This window comes from Rhinatrema bivittatum, chromosome 1 (genome assembly GCF_901001135.1).
Source record: "Rhinatrema bivittatum chromosome 1, aRhiBiv1.1, whole genome shotgun sequence".
Lineage (NCBI taxonomy): Eukaryota > Metazoa > Chordata > Amphibia > Gymnophiona > Rhinatrematidae > Rhinatrema > Rhinatrema bivittatum.
Window position 1 is genome coordinate 831,407,647 of NC_042615.1, and position 26,112 is coordinate 831,433,758.

Genomic DNA, 26,112 nt, shown 5'->3' on the forward strand with positions numbered 1-26,112 from the left:
CCAGACAGGAGCTGAGGCAGGACTGGCTACTGGAACCAGACAGGAGCTGAGGCAGGACTGGCTACTGGAACCAGACAGGAGCTGAAGCAGGTCTGGCTGCGGGAACCAGACAGGAGCTGAAGCAGGACTGGCTACTGGAACCAGACAGGAGCTGAAGCAGGACTGGCTGCGGGAACCAGACAGGAGCTGAAGCAGGACTGGCTACTGGAACCAGACAGGAACTGAAGCAGGACTGGCTACTGGAACCAGACAGGAGCTGAAGCAGGACTGGCTACTGGAACCAGACAGGAGCTGAAGCAGGTCTGGCTGCGGGAACCAGACAGGAGCTGAAGCAGGACTGGCTACTGGAACCAGACAGGAACTGAAGCAGGACTGGCTACTGGAACCAGACAGGAGCTGAAGCAGGTCTGGCTGCGGGAACCAGACAGGAGCTGAAGCAGGACTGGCTACTGGAACCAGACAGGAACTGAAGCAGGACTGGCTACTGGAACCAGACAGGAGCTGAAGCGGGACTGGCTACTGGAACCAGACAGGAACTGAAGTGGAACTGGCTACTGGAACCAGACAGGAGCTGAAGCGGGACTGGCTACTGGAACCAGACAGGAGCTGAAGCGGGACTGGCTACTGGAACCAGACAGGAGCTGAAGCGGGACTGGCTACTGGAACCAGACAGGAGCTGAAGCGGAACTGGCTACTGGAACCAGACAGGAGCTGAAGCAGGTCTGGCTGCGGGAACCAGACAGGAGCTGAAGCAGGACTGGCTACTGGAACCAGACAGGAACTGAAGCAGGACTGGCTACTGGAACCAGACAGGAGCTGAAGCGGGACTGGCTACTGGAACCAGACAGGAACTGAAGTGGAACTGGCTACTGGAACCAGACAGGAACTGAGGCAGGACTGGCTACTGGAACAAGACAGGAGCTGAAGCAGAACTGGCTACTGGAACCAGACAGGAACTGAAGTGGAACTGGCTACTGGAACCAGACAGGAACTGAGGCAGGACTGGCTACTGGAACCAGACAGGAGCTGAAGCAGAACTGGCTACTGGAATCAGACAGGAGCTGAAGCAGGTCTGGCTGCGGGAACCAGACAGGAGCTGAAGCAGGACTGGCTACTGGAACCAGACAGGAGCTGAAGCAGAACTGGCTACTAGAACCAGACAGGAGTGAAGCAGGACTGGCTACTGGAACCAGACAGGAGCTGAAGCAGGTCTGGCTGCGGGAACCAGACAGGAGCTGAAGCAGGACTGGCTACTGGAACCAGACAGGAACTGAAGCAGGACTGGCTACTGGAACCAGACAGGAGCTGAAGCAGAACTGGCTACTAGAACCAGACAGGAGTGAAGCAGGACTGGCTACTGGAACCAGACAGGAGCTGAAGCAGGACTGGCTGCGGGAACCAGACAGGAGCTGAAGCAGGACTGGCTACTGGAACCAGACAGGAACTGAAGCAGGACTGGCTACTGGAACCAGACAGGAGCTGAAGCGGGACTGGCTACTGGAACCAGACAGGAACTGAAGTGGAACTGGCTACTGGAACCAGACAGGAACTGAGGCAGGACTGGCTACTGGAACCAGACAGGAGCTGAAGCAGAACTGGCTACTGGAACCAGACAGGAACTGAAGTGGAACTGGCTACTGGAACCAGACAGGAACTGAAGTGGAACTGGCTACTGGAACCAGACAGGAACTGAGGCAGGACTGGCTACTGGAACCAGACAGGAGCTGAAGCAGAACTGGCTACTGGAACCAGACAGGAGCTGAAGCAGAACTGGCTACTGGAACCAGACAGGAGCTGAAGCAGGTCTGGCTGCGGGAACCAGACAGGAGCTGAAGCAGGACTGGCTACTGGAACCAGACAGGAGTGAAGCAGGACTGGCTACTGGAACCAGACAGGAGTGAAGTAGGACTGGCTACTGGAACCAGACAGGAGTGAAGCAGGTCTGGCTGCGGGAACCAAGCTGGAACTGAAGCAGAACAGGTTACTACAAGCAAGCCAGATAAAAGCAATACTTGAGCACGGAGAGAACACAAGTCTCAGGCAGGAACGGAGTTGCTAACGCAATAGCGCACTATGTGGCACGGAGCAACTGAGAACCGCAAGGAACCTCGTTGCAAGGCAAAGTCCTGGGCTCCGCAGTGGCCTTACATAGGCCGCGGCATCTGATGTCATCGATAGGGCGGAGCTTCCAATGGCGGGAAACGGCCTTCATAAGCGCGGGTTGCGCACGTACCTAGGGAGAAGGCATCCAGTCAGGGCTTCTCGGCAGCGTCCCCCCCCCCCCAAGGGGATGCCGCGAAACAGGCCGCAGACCCTCGGAGACAGGCCGGGACCAAGGAGGTAAGGGCCTAGTCGCGGCTGCCGCGACTGGGACCGCAACACCATGGTCAGACCATAGATGGATTCACACATGCTTGTCCTTGAATACTCCTAAGCATAATCAGTCAACGGCCAAAATGTCCTTTGAATTTCAGAAACCTTGCAAAGGGGAAGAGTTAATTGAAATTTTACCTGAGGCCCTTAAAAAGCTCGACACTACCAATACAGAGACTGCAATAGCATCTTGGGATATAATAACTAAGAATATAGTGAACAAAATGTGCCCTATTATTAAAATGGAGATCAAACCATATTACAACTATAAAACGCCATGGTATACTTCTGATTTAAAGAATCTTAATAGGGCCCTTAGAAGCATGGAGAAGAAATGGCGAAGAAATCCTACCCCTACAACATTTGGGACCTATAGGGTCTTACTCAGCAAATATAGATCAAATATCACAAGATCAAAGCGTGATTTCTACTCTAGAAAGATCCATGATTATCAATTCAATCCAAAGGTTTTATTTTCTTATGTGTCAGATTTAATCAAAATGAACCAACATTCTGTCACTCAGGATAATTCAGAACAAAAATGAAATGAATTTGCATACTTCATTAGAGATAAGGTTTCGAAGTTAATAAATAACATTCCCTTGGCAACTATGCAAAAGATGACCTTGCCTACTATTCCTGAATTGACATGGTCTGCTTTCGAGAATGTATCATCTTCAGAAATAGAGATATTCATTTAAAATAATGAACCCCGCGGCCCATCCTCATGATGCAAATCCTATCAAAGCGCTAAAATCAGTATCCAATATTATTGCTAGACCAATGGCCGACATTACAAATGTCTCCTTAAATCAAGGAAATTTTCCCGATAATCTGAAATGTGCAGTGATCAGACCAATTCTTAAGAAACCAAATACGGACACGTCTAATCTTAGAAACTTTAGGCCTGTCTCAGATCTCCCCTTTGTGGCAAAACTAATAGAGAAAGTTGTAAATAAGCAACTTACAGAATATCTGGAGAATAATAATAATATCTTATATCCTGCACAATTCGCTTCTGCACATTTTTCCGCACAGAGACCCTGCCTGCTTCCCTCACAGACACAGTCCTTAGAGAACTGGACTGTAGAGAATCATATCTTTTAGTGATGCTCGACATTTCAGCAGCGTCTCACACAATTAATAATAAGAATTAATAAATAAGAATTAATAAATAATAATAAATAATAATTTATTATTATTCTCTTGGTTACTTATTTTACCGTTTCATATTTATGTACTGTCCCATTTATTCACATAGGCTTATTTATTCACTCCGCTATACTACTACACTAATTGGCTGAAATGTTAATATTGCATTGTTCAATCTCTCCCCTCTTCCAGCTCCAAGTTAATTTTCCCTGTTTTATTGTTTTATTGTAACTTTCTCACCCTTCAATTGATTCTCTGTATTTAAAGTTCACAGTTCTATTGGGAATATTGTTATCACGTTACCTTATGCTTTTCACACATTGTTAATTGTAAACCGGGTTGATGTGATGCCAGTCATGAAACTCGGTATAACAAAAACAATAAATAAATTAATTAATTAATTAATTAATTAATCATGAAACTCTGATAAATAGGCTCATTGAAAAACGTTATCTCAAATACAACACTTCAATGGTTTGAATCATTCATGAAAAATAGATCGTACAAAGTAAAGATCGGAGTATTTGAATCTGAACAGGTGGATCTTAACACTGGTGTACCGCAAGGGTCTTCCCTGTCTGCAACGCTCTTTAATGTTTATATGTTGCCCTTGTGTAAATTCCTTTCTGGACTAGGATCAACTTATTACATTGATTTATTTATTTATTTTTATATACTGACATTCGATCTGAGATATCACATCGTATATGCTGACGATGTCCAAATATTGCTTCCTATCTCAGGCTCTCTCTCTCTCGAATTCTTTAAAATTATGGGAAATATATCTTGCTTCTGTACAACAGCTCTTAACCCATATGAGTTTAATTTTAAACCAAGCAAAAACAGAAATACTCCTAATATACAATAAAATGGACGATAGGAGAATACTGGACATAAAAAATGTGCAGCCTAAATATGTTATAGTAAATGAAGTAAGAGACTTAGGAGGGATCATAGATAGTGAACTTAATTTAAAGAAATGTATTAACATGTTGATCAAAGATGGCTTTTTTTAAACTTCAAGTCTTGAAGAAACTGAAACCTCTCTTACATACCAATGATTTTAGAACCGTTCTACAAGCGCTGATTTTCTCAAAAACAGATTATTGTAATGCCTTGTTGTTAGGCCTCCCAGTATCTACTATTAGGCCCCTCCAACTCCTTCAGAATGCGGCTGCACGAATATTAACGAATAGTAGAAAATATGATCACATAACACCAATCCTGAAAGAATTACATTGGCTCCCAATCACAAACAGAATTCAGTTTAAAGTCCTATCGTTAATCCACAAAACGTTATTTAATGACAGAATTCAATGGTTCAATGCAGCTCTTCATTTCCATACACCACAACGGAATTTGCATTCAGCAAACATAGGCTTACTAAGAATACCATCTCCCAGACTGGTGCATTTAATTAGCGTAAGAGAGAGAGCTTCATCTCTAGCAGGGCCAAAATTATGAATTCACTACCACCAGAATTAAGGCTTGAGGCTAATTTGCAGACATTTAAAAAGAAATTGAAAACTTGGCTATTCCAACAAGCATTTGCGTGACCAAATCTTATACCTCGATCTATTGTTGAACTTATATATAAATACGGAAATATAGTAGTCTTAAGCTAATGCTTTTATTTTATTTTATTTTATTATTGACTTGTCATATGATTTTATGATTTTTAGGATAATTCGATTTATTTTTATTTTTTAATGCAGTTTGATTTATTTTTATGTTTCTAATGTATATTTTATTAATATTAATGTATTTTATTAATTTTAATGTATTATTATGTTGTAAACCAGTATGATGTTAGCACGAATATCAGTATATAAAAATAAATAAATAAAAATAATCCATTTTCAGAAAAAAAAAGGGTTTTGAAGAATAGTTTGAAAATCCTCAAATTCTAATAAAGGTTTCAATCTTTGTAGTACATAGAATCCAAAATAGCCAGATTTAGTTATCCAATCTCTAGGTTTTGACATTGTGAGACTGGAGTCTATTATATTACTCCTAAATCATGTACATTTATTTATTTATTTATTTAGCAGTTTTTTATACCGACCTTCATAGTAGATAACCATATCGGATCGGTTTACATTTTAACAAAGGGTAAAACTGAGGTAACAATTCTGGTAATAATAGATAACAAAGGAAAAGGAATAAGTCAAAGTTACAATCAACAAGGTATGGAAAACTTGGAGGCTTAAAGACAAGCTGGAAGGAAGATAGAGGCAGGTAGAATAAATATAACATGATACGAATAATTTAACGGGTTAGAGCATATGCTTTAACCAGGAAATGCCAGTGTCCATTGTTCAGGAGGAAGTGTGTCAAAGTCCTTGTAAGAAGTGAGGCTCAAACTAGTGATTATCCGGTGGATCTGGGAAGGCTTGGTGAAAGAGCCACATAAGTGTTACTTGCAATTATTGAACCTCTTAGATTGATTTTAGGTAGTGGATCTATGACAATCTTCCGAGATAAATAGATTATTGTAGTTTTATTAGCATTAAGTATTAATTTCATATGTGTTAATAGTTTTTGAATAGTGGTAAAATATATGTTACATAAACGTAGGCTAAGTGTAAAAGAACTGTCAACAGGAATGAAAAACTGAAGGTCACCTGCATAAATTCTATAATTTAAACTAAGCTCAGACAGCAATTTACATAAAGGTAGTAAATAGATATTAAGCAGAGTTTCAGATAGTGCTGCTCCCTGTGGTGCTCCAGTTTTGATACTCATATTGTACAACTAGTATTTTGAATATTTACTTGAAATGACCTGTCTGTTAAAATTGAAATGACCCATTTTATTACACTCCCTCCAATCCCTATTTCACTGAGTCTATTAATTAGTTTTCTGTCGTTGGGAAGGACAATTCCTTTCTATGACTCCGTGCTTGTAAGGGTGGTGTAGACTGATGTAGAAACTGAAAGCTGTTGCAGTGAAGGAATTTAATGGATTCGTGCTGTAATTATAGCCTCATCTACGGTATCATTAGGTTAACTCTGTCAAGCCATATGGTGCTGGTATCCTCCCGAATGAGTTAACATTGTGCTCACTAAATGGACATTATACAAAAACTACTTTTTTTGTAAATTCAATAAAAATATAGGGACACAGAAAAAAGAAAAGTCTTAATGCACCTGCCCCCACCACCAACCAAACTCTGTACAACTCTCTGGGTACAGCAGGAAAGTGCCAGACTTCAGGCTGAGCTAGTGTGGGCCACTTAGGGCCTCATTTTCTAAAGTATCACAGGCCTGCGATACTTTAGGGAATGAGGGGCAGGGGGCCGAAACGGGGGGGGCGGGCCTGCACTAGCCGGCAGCAATCGCACTGCTGCGATGTGTTCGCTGCCGGTTTCGCACCCAATAGCGCCATCATAGAAGGTGTCGCTATTGGGCGCAAACTCGGACGCTAAAAGGGCCTTACCTTTTCGTCGTCCATGGCGTCTTCGCGGAGTCGGCCCCAGTGACGCCCCGACTCCTCCTCTTCCGGGGCCGACTCCGCCCCCATTTTGGTATCGCACGCGATAAGGGACATTTCGCGTGCGAAACGTCCCTTATCGCGTGCGATCTGTTTAGAAAATAAGGCCCTTAAAGAGTCACTGGCAGAGAGCCTACAAAAATGGGTCCTTGTCTGAGTGGGAAGGTCGTGCCAGCAGCTCTTCTCAAAAGTACCACCACTTTCAGGCTTTTCCTGCAAACACGGGGCGAGGGAAAACACTGACCAACTCCAACCCGCTCCAGTCTGACTGATCCTGGAAAACTCACCTCCCATGAGCACAGGGTTCAGGGCCCCTATCTACACCGCCCAACCGGGTCATTTCCTACAAGGAGCATGGAGCATAGTAAGGGCCCTATCGCTCCTTACACAGAAACAGTAAAACCAAAGATAAGGAAGCTGAAATATAGAGAAGAGGCTCACAGTGCTTTTACTGCTTCTCCCTCCCACTCTGCCACCCACAGAGAAATGACGGCTGAAAAGGAGCAAATGATCCACCCAGTCTGCCTAGCAAGCTTTTGCCAGCACCTGCTGCACTGTGCAGGTTCCCCCCATGCTTATTAGTTTCCCAGACCATAAAAGTCAGGGCCCTTAACCGTTGCCGTGGAAGCAGAGAGCAATGTTGGAGCTGCATCAAAAGTATCAGGCTTAGTAACGATTCCCCTTTCTTCCCTAAGGTTGAAGCAGAGAGCAATGTTGGAGTTGCATCAAAAGTATCAGGCTTAATGATTAAGGGTAATAAAAGCTGCATCAACAAGTTACGCCCATGTTTATTTGTTCCCCAAACTGTAAAAGTCCAGGCCTTCTTTGGTTGCTGTCTGAATCCAATTCCCCTTTTTCTCACTCACTGCCGTTGAAGCAGAGAGCAACGATGGAGTTGCATTAAGCCTTGATACTGCTATTTATTAAGGATAGTAATGCCACACCAGCAAGTTACCCCCAGTTACCCCATGCACTCTTTTCTTCATTTCCATCCTTTAGCCTTTAGGGATCCGCTGGGGTAGATTTTATAAATGTACGTGCGGGCGTACTTTTGTTCGTGCACCAGGCGCGAACAAAAGTACGCTGGATTTTATAAGATACGCGCGTGCAAGGGGGTGCACATTTGTGCAACCTGCGCGCGCCGAGCCCAGCACGCGCTGCCTGTTCCCTTGGAGGCCGCTCCGAAATCGGAGCGGCCTCGGAGGGAACTTTCCTTCCGCCTCCCTTCACCTTCCCCTCCCTTCCCCTACCTAACCCACCCCCCCGGCCCTATCTAAACCCCCCCTACCTTTGTTGGCAGATTTACGCCTGCGGAAAGCGACACTCACGGCACGCCCCCCGACACGCCCCTCCATGCAAGCCCCGGGACTTACGCGCATCCCGGGGCTTGCACGCGCCGCCGAGCCTATGCAAAATAGGCTCGGCGCACGCAGGGGGGGTTTGGGGTAGGTTTTCAGGGGGTACGCGCATATCGTACGCGCGTACCCCTTTGAAAATCTACCCCACAGTGTTTATCCCATGCCCCTTTGAATTCTTCACTGTTTTCATCTTCACCACCTCTTCTGGAAGGGTATTCCAGGCCTCCACCACCCTCTCTGAAGAAATGTTTCCTGATGTTGGTTCTGAGTCGTCCTCCCTGGAGATTCATTTCATGACCCCTATTGATTTCTATTGATTTCTTTCCAACGGAAAAGGTTTGACAATTGTGCATGCTCTCCATTTCCAAATTCTCTTATCTGCACTCCCTTTTTTTTTTGTTAACTTTCTATTTTATCACCAGACAACATACAAAGCCAATATAAGAATACAACAGAGTCATACAGAGCAAGATGCTATACAATGCTACAACACTCCATAACCCCATTTATTTCCAGTATGGATCCCAAACCAAATTTTGTCATAAAATGCAACATTATCTCATGACAAATAGGTTAATTTTTCTATTAGGTCCTCATTGGTAGAAACAACTCAGAACAAACTACCCCAATACACTCTCTACAAGTTGATAATTTATTTATTTATTTATTTATTTATTTAACAGTTTTTCTATACCAACATTAAAATACACATCATATCGTTTTACATGATAACAAAAGGTGGAAATTACAAATAACAGGAGGGGGGAGGTGGAGAGCTAAGAGTAACTGGGGGTCGGAAAGGGGACCCCAACAAAAATAGAAGAAGGAGTGAAAACGAGAGGAACGGTAACATCTAAGTAACACAGGATAAATAACATCTAAGTAACACAGGATAATCTCAACATCCAGCTGAAAAATTCAGTTAAAGACCTCGGAATCTGGATCGACAATGAACTAAACCTAAAAAAGAACATAGCAACTAAAACTAAAGAAGGATTTCACAAGCTTCACATCCTGAAACATCTAAAACCGCTTCATCACCAACATGAATTCCGAACAGTGCTGCAATCTCTTATCTTCAACAACCTCGACTACTGCAACTCACTCCTGATTGGCCTACCTAAATCTACATTAAAACCACTCAACTGTTACAAAACGCCGCAGCCAGAATCCTAACCGGCAAGAAGAAATCAGAACACATCACCCCTGTTCTGAGAAGTCTTCACTGGCTTCCAATCGAGCAAAGAATCGAGTTCAAAACTCTAACAATAGTTCATAACGCTATATACAAAGCAGAAAACACCGCACTCAACAACATGATCCAACCAACAATACAAACCTCGAAGAACGACCAGAACCACTGACAAACTACACCTAGACATCCCCTCTCTTCCTTTGGCGAAGCTCACTAACACTAGGAACAGAGCCTTCTCCATAGCAGGACCAAAATTATGGAACTCTTTGACACAATACCTAAGCACACTGAGCGACATCAAATCCTTCAAAAAAGAACTCAAAACCTGGATTTTCAGCCAAACGTACAGAGATGGAGTGGGCTAAGCAGCATTCCACTACCACTACCATTACCCAATTTCTATTCCCGGCTACTCACACTAAGCCATTACCCAATGTCCATTCCCGGTTACTCACACTAAACTTGTTCAAATGTTCTCCTCTCCCACCTGCCCTCCCATCCAATTCTCTCTACCCTCCAAGATCTCCTTCAATGCACCCCCCTTATAACTAATGAATGATCCGATACTCCCCGTCTACAATACCATTCATAGCGCCTACAATACCATTCATAACGCCTGATGTTAGTAATCAGTTAAGTGACTGATGTTAGTAATTGTTCGGTTAAAAATTTGCTACAGCTGTGCTATTAAGAAGTTTATCGTTCAATTGTAATATACTCTCCTATGTTAACTGTAATATACTTTACAATGTTAAATCAATGTATTAAGTTGTTACCATGTAAACCGGTGTGAAGGCAAATTGCTATACGTCGGTATATAAAAAACTTGAAATAAATAAATAAATAAATATTACGGCTATAGAATGAACTTGGGCTCGCCAATTTTACAGGTAAGGCACTAATTTCCATTTCCCAGAAATAGAAAAGTGAGCAGCATGCAGCAATTGTTGTACTAACAATTTTTAAAATTGGCCCAACAACTGATCCCCCCATAACTCCAGGAGACACAGCTCCAGAGTTAGAGACAGAGAACAATGCTCAATATGCCCAAAAAGCTGACCCATCTTCATCCAAAAAGCAAAACTATATGGTCTCTCCTCCCATGTATGCAAATATATGCCCCTCTGCCCGCATCCTCGCAAACAGAGCAAGATGCCAAGGCCGAAAACTTTGAGAAGAGCACTGGGTATCTATAACTATGCATGATGTCTCACCATTAATTCCACTCTCCTTGTACAGGGCGCTGAGAGGAGTTACTAAAGTGGTGCAGGGAACCGCTGGCGCTGTGCGCTGGCGTCATGCGCCAAAGGCACGCAACAAGGGGTTTTACCCCTTTGTGCGCCCCTTCGTGCAACCCTTTCAAGACTTATCTACACTTCTTCTTGATCCATTTTGATGACCATGTCTGCTGACTTAAACCTTCAATCAACATCAAGTAAGATTCCGGTTGTGATTAATAGACGAATAACTGATATCCACTTTAGTTCAGATAAAATGTATTCACCATCTAATCAAGTTAATAGAAGGACTAGTAAAGTTTTTTACAGGAACATAATTAGGATTGATCCAAATAGTTCGGTATTGACAAACAAGTTGTTATTTCTTTCCTTTTTCCTTATTAATATTCAAGCTTTAGCCAAAAAAACTATTATCATTGATGATTTGTTAAAAGATTATGCTCCTGATTTTATTGCTGTTACTGAGACCTGGTTAAAAGCTACTGACACTGTAATATTAAATGACATAGCAAATAGTGAGTACAAAATAGATTCTATTGCTAGAGAATTACGGAGAGGTGGAGGTGTAATGCTTATTAGCAAAAAAAGTTTGAATTTAAGAAAGAGTACAATAGTTCCCCCTGAAAAACATGAGATTGCCTTATTCAAATCAAAGAATTTACAAATATGTTTAGTATATTGTCCCCCTGGTCTATTAGAAACTAATATTTCATCTTTGATTGAATACCTAACATTGAATATTAATCCTGATAAACCTACAATTCTTTTGGGAGATTTTAATTTACATATGAATGCTTTTCCTTTGTCTTCTTCATGTTGCATTTTAACTGAAGCTTTACAAGCCTTCGGTTTGGAATTATTAACGCCACAAGCTACGCACATTCATGGACATGCCTTAGACTTAATCTTTGTTAATTCGACTCAAATCAAAAGTGTAAATACACAGATTTGGCCTGTCCCCTGGTCCGATCACTATTTAATTAGTTCAAGGTTATCATTCTCTAGTGATGGTTTAACCGAAGATAGGAAGTCATTGACTTTTGAATATAGGAATCCTTATGATTTGGAAGTACTTCAGTCAGCTTTGACTGAGCACTTATCCAATACCCAATCATCTTTAGATCCCTCGGAGAGCTGGTATAATATTACTCGAGAAATAGCTGATAAAATAAATCCACTTAAAGTAAAATCAGTGAAGCTTACTAAACACCAGAATCCCTGGTATAATAATGAATTGAGACAAATTAAACTTATTTTACGTAAAAAAGAAAGAATTTGGAAACAATCAAAATCAATATCGGCATTAACGAACTATCGTATTTTTCTTGCTTATTATCATAAATGAATCACTGTGGCTAAGAGGATTTACTATGATTCTAAGATACAAAGATTTTCGAACAATCCCAAAGTAGTCTTTGAGATTGTATCTAAATTAACTAATGATCCTTCTAAAAATGTATCCCTAGCAGATACACGTTGCAATGAACTAGCATTTTTTTTCAAAGAGAAAACGGAGAATCTAATTAAAAATCTTGATACTACTATTTCCCAACCTATTAATTTACCAATTAGAGACATACCAGCTTGGTCAGATTTCGATACTATATCCAAGATAGAGATAGAATCTTTGATAAAAAAAAAGTTGAACCCTGCGAATCATCCGTTAGATGTTATTGATATAAATACTTTAAAATTGTGCACCGATACAATTAGTTCATTTTTAGCTAATGTGGTCAACTGCTCTTTAATCGAAGGTAAAGTGTGTCCAGTTTTAAAAAATGCTATAGTGAAACCTATTTTGAAGCAGAAGGGACTTGATCCCTTGAATTTGAAAAACTACAGACCTATTTCAAATTTACCGTTTGTAGCGAAATTAATTGAAAGAGTGGTTAATAAACAACTAAGCAAACATCTCGAAAATAATGAGGTATTATATCCATCTCAGCATGGGTTTCAAAAATTGCATAGTACTGAGACATTACTTTTATCTCTTACCGATACCGTGTTGAGAGGTTTCGATCGAGGCCAAAGCTATTTATTAGTAATGTTGGACCTTTCTGCCGCGTTCGATACAGTGGATCATAGAATCCTTCTTACAAGATTACAAGAAATAAGTATCCAAAACAATACACTGAAATGGTTCTCCTCTTTCTTAGAACATAGGACTTTCAAATTAAAAATTAATGATAAGATATCTGAAAAAACAAAATTAGAGACTGGAGTTCCTCAGGGCTCTGCGCTTTCGGCTACTCTTTTTAATATTTATTTATTGCCATTGTGCCATCTTTTAACCGGTCTTAATTTAATTTATTATGTTTATGCAGATGACATTCAGATTTTATTCCCAATTGAAGGGAGTTTAGAAGACACTTTTAAAACTGTCAAGATGTATCTCAATATTATTAGTCAATTGTTAACACAAATGAAATTAATTTTAAACCTAGAAAAATCCGTTTTTATGGTTTTAGACAGGAAAAATGTGTCTTCAGTACAGAAAACTGTAGTGTTAAATGATGATACCTATTTTAGCTTAGTTGATGGAACAAGGAATTTAGGCCTATTTATTGATTATTAGGGATGTGAATCGTTTTTGAACGATTAAAATTATCATCAGATAATTTTAAAATCGTCCAAAATCGTTAGAGTGCACGATACAATACAAATGCCCCCGATTTATCATCAGGGGCATTTGTATTGTATCGTTAAATAGGGCGCGAGAAAACCGGCACACCAAAAAAACCCTAAAACCCACCCCGAACCTTTAAAACAAATCCCCCACCCTCCTGAACCCCCTCCCCAAATGTTTTAAATTACCTGGGGTCCAGTGGGGGGGGTGTCCCGACGCGATCTCCCTCTCTCTCTGGCCACGGCTGCGTTGAGAAATGGTGCCGGTGGCCCTTTGCCCTTATCATGTGACAGGGCAAAGGTAGCGCCGGCGCCATTTTGGTTCCTGGCTCCCGACGTCACGCGTGCAGGAGATCGCCCCCGGACCCCTGCTGGACCCCCAGGGACTTTTGGCCAGCTTAGGGGGGGCCTCCTGACCCCCACAAGACTTGCCAAAAGTCCAGCGGGGGTCCGGGAGCGACCTCCTGCACGCGGGCCATATTGCCAATCTTCAAAATGGTGCCGGCGCTACCTTTGCATGACATAGTGAGGGCAAAGGTAGCGCCGGCACCATTTTGAAGATTGGCAATATGGCCCGCGTGCAGGAGGTCGCTCCCGGACCCCCGCTGGACTTTTGGCAAGTCTTGTGGGGGTCAGGAGGCCCCCCCCTAAGCTGGCCAAAAGTCCCTGGGGGTCCAGCGGGGGTCCGGGGGCGATCTCCTGCATGCGTGATGTCGGAAGCCAGGAACCAAAATGGCGCCGACGCTACCTTTGCCCTGTCACATGATAAGGGCAAAGGGCCACCGGCGCCATTTCTCAACGCAGCCGTGGCCAGAGAGAGAGGGAGATCGCGTCGGGACCCCCCCCCACTGGACCCCAGGTAATTTAAAACATTTTGGGGGGGGTTCGGGAGGGTGGGGGATTTGTTTTAAAGGTTCGGGGTGGGTTTTAGGGTTTTTTTGGTGTGCCTGGTTTCCCGCCCTCCCCCGATTTATGATTTTTAACGATTTAAAAAAAAACAAAAGAAAACACGACTATAAGATTTCCCTCCCTCCCTAGCCAAAATCGATCGTTGACGATCGATCACACGATTCACACCTCTATGACTTGAATCTAAAGGCTCATATTAAAAAGAAAGTTAATGAAGGTTTTAGCAAATTGAGGATGTTAAAGCATTTGAAACCGTTACTCTCTAAAGACAATTTTAGATATGTTCTTCAGGTGATATTATTTACAGGTATTGATTATTGCAATTCTACTATGTTGGGACTACCTAAATCATCAATCCGCCCATTACAGATATTACAGAACGCTGCAGCACGGGTACTGACAAATACGAAATTGAGAGAACATATCTCTCCTGTACTTCAAAGGTTACATTGGTTGCCAATTGAATTTAGAATAACACATAAAATGCTTTGCATCATTCATAAAATTTTATATGGCGAAAGGACTGATTGGCTAAACTCAGTTATAAGATTACATGTCCCTCAACGTGAATTGAGATCCGCGAACAAAGGTCTGCTTACTGTTCCTACAGTAAGATCTGCTCATCTCAGCGAGGTCAGAGACCGTGCGATTTCCATCGCTGGTCCAAAACTATGGAACACCTTACCTCCCGATCTGAGATTGCAACCAAATTTGAAAACGTTTAAAAAGGAACTAAAAACCTGGTGCTTTCGGCAAGCTTATCACGAGGAATGCAAAGGATTCAGTAGGATTTGATTTTTTGGAGCGAGAGTTAATAATTCTGATCTTACTTTTTTTATACTTTTATCTCCTCCTTTTTATATTTTTTAATCAGTTTTTTATTTGTTCTTACTTGTTCTATTTACATTGTCTGATTAATGTAAGTTTTATTCCATACTGTGAATTTTTTATTAATTTATTGTTTTTTTTATATTTTGTAAACTGTAGAGATAGAGACATAGTTCTCTCTACAACGATATAGAAAAGCTGTATAAATAAAATAAATAAATACATAGAAAAGACCCATGTGCTCTAGTCCATATTGTCCTCCAAACCTTTGTCTCCAGCTGTAACCCCAGATCTTCCACCCACTGTGACTCAGCCTTTAAGGTAGGCTCCAGATCAAGATATGTCTGGGTAATCGCCCGACACAACACCGAGCACGCTTTCCGTTTAACTAAACCCAACATGAAAGTGGTTTCCACTGGGGTGGAGAGTAACCAACGTCAGCCTTCATTTCCCATTTTAGCCAAAATTCTCTTCAAATTATCATAATATACCTGGGACTGATCTGAAAACTCAAACTCTTCTTGTGTTTCTATGACGGATTTGAGTCTGTCCTTTCCATAGGAATGGCCCAAGCAGTATAGCTCCGACTCCCATCACTGCTTGGCCTTGTAACTAAATGAATGGATTGTTAATGCCGGATTTTTCCAAAGGGGAGAAAAAGCCAAAGAGCCCTGACTTTTATGCCCAGCCCCTTGCACATCGCCCTCCAGACCTTGACTGTACACACAATAAAAGAGCAGTTTTGTCATGCTCGCCTTCTGCCAGGCGACTTAGATGCTGTTGTTATTTATTTATTTATTTATTTAACAATTTTTATATACCGGCATTCGTAGGACACATCATGTCGGTTCACAATTAACTGAGAAAGGAAATTACAATGAACGAGGATAGAGAGAGTTAACGATATTACAATGAACTAGGAACAAGGATAGAGAGAGTCAACGAGCAGGGATACAACTTTGTAAAGAACTGGATGGAGATTATCCATGTTAAGAGTAGATATGCATCAGGATGTTAAGGATGCATGTACACTTAAGAACTTAACATATGAACTTATTTACAATATTAATGTTAAATGCAGGGGCAGGGAGAGGGGAGAGGGGGAGCGAGGAGGGGAAAGGAGAGGAGGGGGTAGGGGTATAGGAGATCGTTAAGGCAATGGCACTTTCAAGGAAAGGCTGTTCGTAGGAAGGGAGGGGGGGGGTAGGGGAGAGGCAGAAGGGTGCTGGGGAAGGGAGCAGAAGGGTGCTGGGGAAGGGAGCAGAAGAGAGGCAGAAGGGTGCTGGGGAAGGGAACAGGGAGGGAGCTGGGAGGGTGAGGGAGCTAAAAAGGTAAGGGAGAAGGGGGAGCTGGGAAGGTAGGGTATGAGTGGTATGAGGTCCACCCCTCCATCAAATTTCTCTCACTGGAAAGCCACTGAAAAGTTCTGATCCTATATAGCCATGTAAATTCAACTATTAATCTTGCTACCCAAAGTAGATTGTAAATTTGTAAACGCCATACCCCCTCACTCCTTGGGCCTCCACTACGTACGTAATTTCACCCTAGCAGGCCTACAATCCCAAAGTCCAAAAGCATGCTGTTAATCGAGGCAAAAAAGCTGCTCATATTAAATCTCCTTCCTAACAATATATGTAATATCCTTTCCAGTCCCGTAGATCTTGCCTAATCTAAGTGAATACCAGAACATAGTTAAGCCTATATAAGTCTCCCAAACTACCAGAAACATAGACACCCAAATATTTAATAAAAGACAGAGCCTTCTTGAAGGGAGCAAAACATCCCAGAATATCCTCCGGCCTGCAGGATCCTATGGTAAATACTTCAGACTTATGGTAGTTAACTCTATAGCCTGCCACCGTCCACAAGGCTGCCACCTCAGCAATCAGCCCCAGGCGATTTCTCTTAGGATTAACCAAAAATAGCAGCACATCATCAACAGATAAAGAGATAAGATGCTGTTTATCTCCCACACTGAAACCCTATATCTCTGGATTAGCATGCAATTTCACAGCCAGAGCATCAATTACCAAGTCGAAAAGTAATGGAGACAGAGGACAAACCTGCCTGGTACCTTTCTTGATAGAAAACCCCCCAACAAATACCCATTAGTGAGAATCCTGGCCCTAGGGTGGTTATATAAGCTCGAATCCAGCCACAAAATTGTTCTGGCAATCTATATTTCTCGAGAATGGCAAACAGAAAAGGCCACCGAAGCCTATTAATGGCCTTCTCTGCATCCAAGCCGATAACCAGCCTGGGAATTTTAACCCTCCTAGCCAGAACCATTGTATTACCGATTAATATTCCTGTTCTCACTGAATCATTACTACACGCGATTTTAACCTTCTCACTGCGAATTTTGACTTTTTTGGTCTCTGAACTTCCATTTATTATTAGACTTGCCATTAACTAAGGATCATGATTACCATTGTTTATTGTATTTGCTTTTATCTTGTTGGTATTTTTTTTTATATATATCATGTCTATGTTATTTCAATTTCCCTGTAAAGCCTGTTGCTGAATTATTGTTTATTGTAAACCGAGGTGATGTTTTTAACGTGCCGCGGTATATAAAAAAAATCACTAAATAAATAAATAAATAAAATAAAAATATTAAACAACTTCCTAGTGTTATTCACTGAAGTACGACCTTTGATGAAACCTGTTTGATCCACCCTAATTAGTGACCTCTATGCAATCTTCTAACCTGATTTGCAAACTTTGGCCAATATCTTCACATCAGCCTTTAGCAAAGATATAGGTCTATATGATTTTGGCTCAAGATTATCCTGATCAGGTTTGTGCAACAACACAATAATAACATCTGTTAAGTTACCAGTCTGATTTGGATGTGATTGCAGATGGTCACAAATGTATTTTAACAGACCCACAAGCTCTGATAGAAAGCTTTTATAAAAGTCCACTGGATAACCATCTGGCCCTGGGATTTTCTTTCCTGAGAGATGAGAAATTGCCTTCTGCAAATCCAATGTGGATACAAACACCGCTAGTTTATCCCTCTGCAACTGGAACAGGACTGGCAATTGCAAACTCTCCAAGTAACCAGAAATTATCTCCTCTGAAGCTATCTCATCCACTGAGTATAGCTGTGAGAAAAATTCCTTAAACCTTTCCTTAATAGCCTCATTAGAATAAACCAAGGTCCCATCAGATCTACGAATGCCAAAACTTAAGGTCCTCTGATTCCTACGCCTCAATAACCGAGCCAACATATCCCCTGCTTTCTTCCCAAACTCATAAACTCGTTGTCTTGAATCACGTATTGCTCTCTCTACGTCCTCAAATTGCAATTCCCTGATATCCGCCCTACTTCTTTCCACTGCCTGGTAAGTCTGGTAGGAACCCCATCCATTTATGTGCTCTTTTTCTTCAAAGACTGTGTTGCGTTCGTCGCTGCTTGACAGCTGAGTGTCCTCTCCAAGCACTCCGCTGGTAACAGATGGCTACTCCTTTCCTACCAGGGGTCTTCAGTAACAGATTCATAACAGTTTACTAACTCCATCTCCTTCTGGAGCTAGTACACTTCAGATTGCTACTCCTAGCTCTAACACAGAGCTTTCCTAACAAGATTGCTAACTCCTCCCCTCCCAGGAGTCGCTCATAACAGATTGCTAACTCCTAACAGATCCATTACAGATTGCGAACTCCTATCTGATGTCTCCGCCCATCTGGCATCATATCCATAACAGATTGCTAACTCCTCCCTCTGGAGGTGTCATTCATAACCAGCTTGCTAGCTCCTCCCTCCAGAGGAGCTCGCTCATAACAGACTGCTCGCGTTGAGCTCTGTCTTTCTTACGATGGGTAACAAAGCTAATAATCTGTCCCCTTAATACAGTTTTTAATGTTTCCCACACCAGGACAGGGGAATGTGCATGATATAAATTTGCATATACCAAGTCTCCCTGATATGCAGATGTATCCCCTGCATATTCCTTGTGGAGCTCCTGAAAACCCGACTGGCTGTGGGGGGTCCCCATTGGCCTCTTCAGGAGGTAGAAGGATCGCTGGTGAACATCTCTGCTGGGGACACGAGAATAAGCAGAACACTTGCGTACATCTAGCACCGTGATCATTTGATGCTCAGAAAAAAGCAAGCAGGACAGCGTTTATTGTACAAGACAGCAACTCCCCAATGCTTTACAAGTAGGAGTGAGGGGCGCAGTGATGCCAAAACCCTCATGCTCCCAGTCAGGACACAGCTCCACAATGTCTCGCTCTCAAAACACACTAATGACATGAATCCATTAGGAAGAGGTGCCAGTGATGAGGGGACCCTGGTAATATTCCCTATGAATGCTGGGATAGCAGTAGAAAGCCATGCATCATCAGCACAAATCATGAAGGGGTCGATGCATGCAACAAGGCACGCTCGGCATGGCGCTCAGCTTAATCTGCGGCTGTGCGCACAATTTTTCTGCACAGACTTTACTGCCAATGCAGCAAGGAGTTTTCAGCACAAAAATGTGCGTAGAGCTGAGTGCCCTCTCATGCAAATCCTATGCTAACGAAGGCATTCGTCTCTGGGCAGAAGTTGGAGTTCCTGTGCTGGGTTAGTCAGCATCTTATGAGCAGAAAACATGCTTTGTGCACATAAAAAATGAACTATCTGCTCAAAAAATGCTTTCTGCGCTGAAAAATATTTTTGTGTGCATGAATCATACTTTAAGGCTGGAAGACATGATTTGTACAAATAAAATACGAGTTATGTGCATAAACTATTATTTACTCTTTCAAAAAATACGAGGAGTATGGGGCAGTTCATGAAATTAGCAAGTAGCACATTCAAAACAAATCGGAGAAAATTCTTTTTCACTCAATGCATAAATAAGCTCTGGAATTCATTTCCAGAGGATGCGGTTAGTGCAGTTGGCGTAGCTGGGTTTAAAAAAGGTTTGGACAAGTTCCTGGAGGAGAAGTCCATAAACTGATATTAATCAATCTGACTTAGGGAATAGCCACTGCGTGACAGCAGCTTGGAATCTCTCTACCCCTTGGGATCCTACCTGTACTTGTGATACTGGGCTTGATGGACCCTCGGTGTGACCCACGCATGCAAGATTTAAGTTCTTAACCATATTTCGCTGTGCACTAAGCCTTTTCTTTGCACACATTTTCTGGTTTGTTTGTGTGTTTTTAACTCTCGGTGCATTACTATACCATTAGCTTACTGCACTGGGAGTTTAAAATAATGAGTTGTGTAATATTAGATGCACTGAATTTCAGCACATTTATAACATTCAGTGTTTTGCATCAGCCCTAAAGTGATGTATTTGAAACAGAGAATAAAATACAATGAATGACCTGTTTGTTTTCTAGCTCTCCAGGGGGGCCAGTGCCACTTCCCCTTCTGTGGTGATTCATCACTGATGGGAGGATAGACACAAGCTTCCCTAGTAAAAGTGACTGGCAGTAAGTGAAGACTGAGGTAATTATCGGCACAGTGCAGTGCGGTGTCTGTGGATCGGCTGCGTTCAGACAAACCCTTGTGCAATTTCCAGCTTGCCTCATCTGGGCTCAGCTTTCTGGCCTGCCGAGGGGAATGAGCAGAAGCAGGGCTGGGCTCCAGCAAGTTAAAAGATGAAGCTAGGGACTGCTGTATCCGGTACCACCGGCACAGAAGCCTCCAAAATAGAGCAGTGTCCATCCTGCAACCGCAGGTCCCCCGCCGGATGACAGTGTAACCAAGGAAACACACAAGAACTGACCTGCGTGTAATAATCCCATTAATACGTCCCTCTAAGATATTTGCTACCGAACCATAAATAGGAAGTTTAGTGCCGGGACAGGAGGCCTATTTTCTCCTTCCTCCTCTCCACCCTAAGCCCTGTTCCTCTCTCCAGTTCTGCATCCTGATCCCATCCCTTTGTGCCTTTCTCCTCTCTTTCTCCCCCTAACCCGATAGTGGGACTAAAGAAGCAGTCTTCCTGCGTTTCCATCCGCCGAACCTCAGTCGTTTTTCCACCCCTGGCAGCTTCGTGCCCCTGATGGCTGCCCCTCTCTTCCCCTCCTCTCTGTACAGCACTGATTTCCTGTCTTTGGGGGCCGATGTAATATGGGCGCTCGCTCAGAGTGAACGCCAGTTTTCCTAACGCGCACCCATCCACCTCTCCTGGGCGCGGGAGGCAGCAGGCTGATGAGCTGCCGCGTTAAAAAGGAGGCGCTAGGGGAAATCGTTCCTCCCTAGTGCCTCCTCAGCAACGGGCACCCGGGAGGGGTGGCTGCAAGTGCGGGTCAGGAAAACAGACGCTCACTAGGAGCGTCCGTTTTCTCCCGGGGCTGGCGTTAAATTTTCCACGTTAAACAGGGCGAGTTGGGCGCGCGGTCATTTTTTGCACCCCGGGGTAATGGCTAATAGCATCATCTACATGATTTTACATGTGACAAGCGCTATTAGCTGCACACTCGACTGGATGCGTGTGTTCTGGACGCGCTAATCCCGTTATTGCATCGGGCGTTAGTTTAGCGCACCCAAAACACGTGTCCAATGCAGACTTAACCGGTGCGCTGGCCTGAGCACCCGATATTGCATCGGCCTGTATGTAACAGCACTGCAGACTGCTGTCTCATATTTTGGGGGGTGTTACACTCTTGAGTGATTTCAGGAGTGGTTAATCCTGGAGTGATATAGGCATTATTATTCCTGTACTTTCTCCAGGGGCAATATGAGGATGAGCTCTCTAGGTACTCTGGGAGTGATTATGGGGATTATCCATGTGCTTCCTCCTAGACTCATATGTGGATTAACTTCTGGTTTTCCTGGAGTGATGTGGGGATTATCGCTGTGATAACTCCTAATATCACATGGAGATTATGTGGTATCCCTAGGGCTGATATAGGCATAATCTGTGTGGTATCCGTAGGGGTGATTTGGGGATAATCTGTGTGGTTTCCCTAGGGCTGATATAAGGATATCTGTGTGGAATCCCTAGGGGTGATATGGAGATAATCTGTGTGATATTCCTGGGGTGATTTGAGAATAATCTGTGTAGTTTCCCTAGAGGTGATATGGGGATAATCTGTGTGGTATCCCTAGGGCTGATATCAGGGTAATCTTTGTGGTTTCCCTAGGGGTGATATGGGGATAATCTGTGTGTTATCCCTAGGGCTGATATTGGGGTAATGTGTGTGGTTTCCACTGGGGGTGATATGGGAATAATTGGTGTGGTATCCCTAGGGCTGATAGCAGGGTAATCTGTGTGGTTTCCCTGGGGGTGATATGGGAATAATCAGTGTGTTCCCCTAAGGCTGATATTGGGGTAATGTGTGTGGTTTCCACTGGGGGTGATATGGGGATAAGCTATGTGATTTCCCTAGGGGTGATTTGAGAATAATCTGTGTAGTTTTCCTGGGGGTGATATGGGAATAATCTGTGTGGTATCCCTAGGGCTGATATCAGGGTAATCTGTGCGGTTTCCCTGGGGGTGATATGGGAATAATCAGTGTGTTCCCCTAAGGCTGATATTGGGGTAATGTGTGTGGTTTCCACTGGGGGTGATATGGGGATAAGCTATGTGATTTCCCTAGGGGTGATTTGAGAATAATCTGTGTAGTTTCCCTGGGGGTGATATGGGAATAATCTGTGTGGTATCCCTAGGGCTGATATCAGGGTAATCTGTGTGGTTTCCCTGGGGGTGATATGGGAATAATCAGTGTGTTACCCCTAGGGCTGATATTGGGGTAATGTGTATGGTTTCCACTGGGGGTGATATGGGAATAATTGGTGTGGTATCCCTAGGGCTGATAACAGAGTAATCTGTGTGGTTTCCCTGGGGGTGATATAGGAATAATCAGTGTGTTACCCCTAGGGCTGATATTGGGGTAATGTGTGTGGTTTCCACTGGGGGTGATATGTGGATAATCTGTGTGGTTTCCCTAGGAGTAATATGGGGATAATCGGTGTGGAATCCCTAAGGCTGATATCAGGGTGATCTATGTAGTTTCCCTAGGGGTGATATGGAGACAATCTATGTGTTACCCCTAGGGTTGATATCGGGGTAATCTGGGTGGTTTCCCTAGGGGTGATATCACTGTACCTCCTCCAGCACTTAATAAGACCCTTTATCATATTGTTTACACTTCTGGTTTACTGCGTTCCTATGTCCTTTCCTTCCAACAGTATATAGCTCCAAGTTTACCAACCTTGTTAAATGTAACTTTATTCTTCCGGTTTTTACTATTTTTTACTATTTTTACTGTTTTTTGTTACTATTACCCTGTTCGATGTAAACCGATCAGATATGGTCTTCCAGCCATGAAGGTCGGTATAGAAAAGCGTTAAATAAATAAATAAATAAGTTTCCTTAGGGGTGATATGGGGATAATCTGTGTGGTTTCCCTAGGAGTAATATGGGGATAATTGGTGTGGTATCCCTAGGGCTGATAGCAGGGTAATCTGTGTGGTTTCCCTGGGGGTGATACGGGAATAATCAGTGTGTTACCCCTAGGGCTGATATTGGGGTAATGTGTGTGGTTTCCACTGGGGGTGATATGTGGATAATCTGTGTGGTTTCCCTAGGAGTAATATGGGGATAATCGGTGTGGTATCCCTAAGGCTGATATCGGGGTAATCTGTGTGGTTTCCCTAGGGGTGATATGGGGATAATCTGTGTGTTACCCCTAGTACTGATATTGGGGTAATGTGTGTGGCTTCCACTGGGGGTGATATGGGAATAATTGGTGTGGTATCCCTAGGGCTGATAGCAGGGTAATCTGTGTGGTTTCCCTGGGGGTGATACGGGAATAATCAGTGTGTTACCCCTAGGGCTGATATTGGGGTAAAGTGTGTGGTTTCCACTGGGGGTAATATGTGGATAATCTGTGTGGTTTCCCTAGGAGTAATATGGGGATAATCGGTGTGGTATCCCTAAGGCTGATATCGGGGTAATCTGTGTGGTTTCCCTAGGGGTGATATGGGGATAATCTGTGTGTTACCCCTAGGGCTGATATTGGGGTAATGTGTGTGGTTTCCACTGGGGGTGATATGGGAAAAATCGGTGTGGTATCCCTAAGGCTGATATCGGGGTGATCTGTGTAGTTTCCCTAGTGGTGATATGGAGACAATCTATGTGTTACCCCTAGGGTTGATATCGGGGTAATCTGTGTGGTTTCCCTAGGAGTAATATGGGGATAATCTGTGTGGTTTCCCTAGGGGTGATTTGAGAATAATCTGTGAAGTTTCCCTAGGGGTGATATGGGGATAATCTGTGTGTTACCCCTAGGACTGATATTGGGGTAATGTGTGTGGTTTCCACGGGGGGTGATTATGGGAATTATTGGTGTGGTATCCCTATGGGTGATATGGGGATTACCTCTGTGATTTCTCCTGGAATGAATTGGAGATAATCCATGTGGTTTTCCTGGGGAGATGTGAACATTATCCTGCCTAGATTTAGGGTGACTGCAAACCTCCACTCTCTTCCTGTCCCTGTGGTGAGGATCTGTGAGTCACTCGCTTCACAGGGCTAGCGTGAGAGGCAGGCCGCACGACTTCCCCCTTTCACACCAGCCCTCACCCTGAGCAGATGTGCAGCCCGCTTCTCTGATTCTGCCCTGGAAGGATGACCCGGGAGATCTCGAGCCTGCTGGGGCTCCTCGTCTGCTTCAGAGGTAAGGACCCTGATGTGTGCTGCTCCTGCACCAGCTTGGCTCTGAAACTTAGGTAGCGTGGGGTCTGGGGCTCGAGTCAGGAGAGAGCATTTATTGCAGGTGACTTCCATTCCTACAGGATGTCCTGGGAGAGAGTGAGTGGGGGGGGGGGGGGGGTCCCGTTTTCAGTAGGAAAGTGAGAGTCCTGGGCTCTGATCTCTGCCATCTCCCTCCTACAGCTTCTCCCCGACTCCGTACCCTGCGGCAGGGGCAGGGGCATAGAAGGATTGGCTCTCTGGATAGGCTGGCAGTAGGGCTCTGCCTTGCTATGGTGATGCATCGTTTTATACTCTGTGAATTTTATTGTCTGTAATAATTGGGTGGTAAGCGTCTGAGGGACTTTTTTTGGAGTGGAGAGACATATAAATATGAAAGGATTTGAAAATTAATGCCATCCTAGCCGCGCGCCACTTCAGACAGCGCTGCCGGGTCCTCCGTTTCTGGAGGAAGACCTTGGGGCAGTGCTGGTGTCTGAGTTTCCAGCCGGGTGGATTGTGGGATCTGTAGTCCTGAATGCACAGGTGAAGTGAGACAATCAGAGGGCAAGGCCTGACCCCGTCAGCTTCCAGTGCTACGGGACACTTTGAAAGAAGAGATGTGTCCTGGCTCTGTGACTCCCTGTGGGTGCTGCCAGTATGTGTGAGTGTGTCTCTGCTCTGTGTCTCCCTTTCTCTGTCTGTCTGTCTCTGCTCTGTATCGCCCTTTTTTGTGACTCCCTTTGCATAATACCTATGTGTCTGTGTCTGTCTCTCGCTACTCTGAGATTCCCTGCCCTGTGACTCTTTTTGGCTGAAACCTGTGTGTGTGAGAGAGAGTGTCTCTGCTCTGTGTCTCCCTGTTCTGTGATTCTCTTTGGATGATACCTCTGTGTGCGTGTGTGTGTCTATCTGCCTGTCTGTCTGTCTGTCTGTGCTCTGTGTCTCCCTGTTCTGTGATTCTCTTTGGATGATACCTCTGTGTGCGTGTGTGTGTCTATCTGCCTGTCTGTCTGTCTCTGCTCTGTGTCTCCCTGTTCTGTGATTCTCTTTGGATGATACTTCTGTGAGCGTGTGTGTATGTGTGTGTGTCTATCTGCCTGTCTGTCTGTCTGTTTCTGCTCTGTGTCTCCCTGTTCTGTGATTCTCTTTGGATGATACCTCTGTGTGCGTGTGTGTGTCTATCTGCCTGTCTGTCTGTTTCTGCTCTGTGTCTCCCTGTTCTGTGATTCTCTTTGGATGATACTTCTGTGAGCGTGTGTGTATGTGTGTGTGTCTATCTGTCTGTCTGTCTG

The 26,112-nt window shown here is 43.6% G+C and overlaps 1 protein-coding gene across 3 annotated transcripts in view; it reads left to right on the forward strand.

Moving 5' to 3' along the window:
* The first annotated feature begins 24,703 nt into the window (after positions 1–24,703).
* Positions 24,704–26,112, forward strand: part of LOC115079433 (sialic acid-binding Ig-like lectin 15) — a 107,414-nt gene continuing 106,005 nt past the window's right edge. For all 3 annotated transcript variants that reach the window (XM_029583044.1, XM_029583030.1, XM_029583037.1), the window contains exon 1: positions 24,704–24,803. In XM_029583044.1, coding sequence (XP_029438904.1) covers positions 24,755–24,803 — 49 coding nt within the window. In that variant the 5' untranslated portion in view covers positions 24,704–24,754. The remainder of the gene's footprint in view (positions 24,804–26,112) is intronic.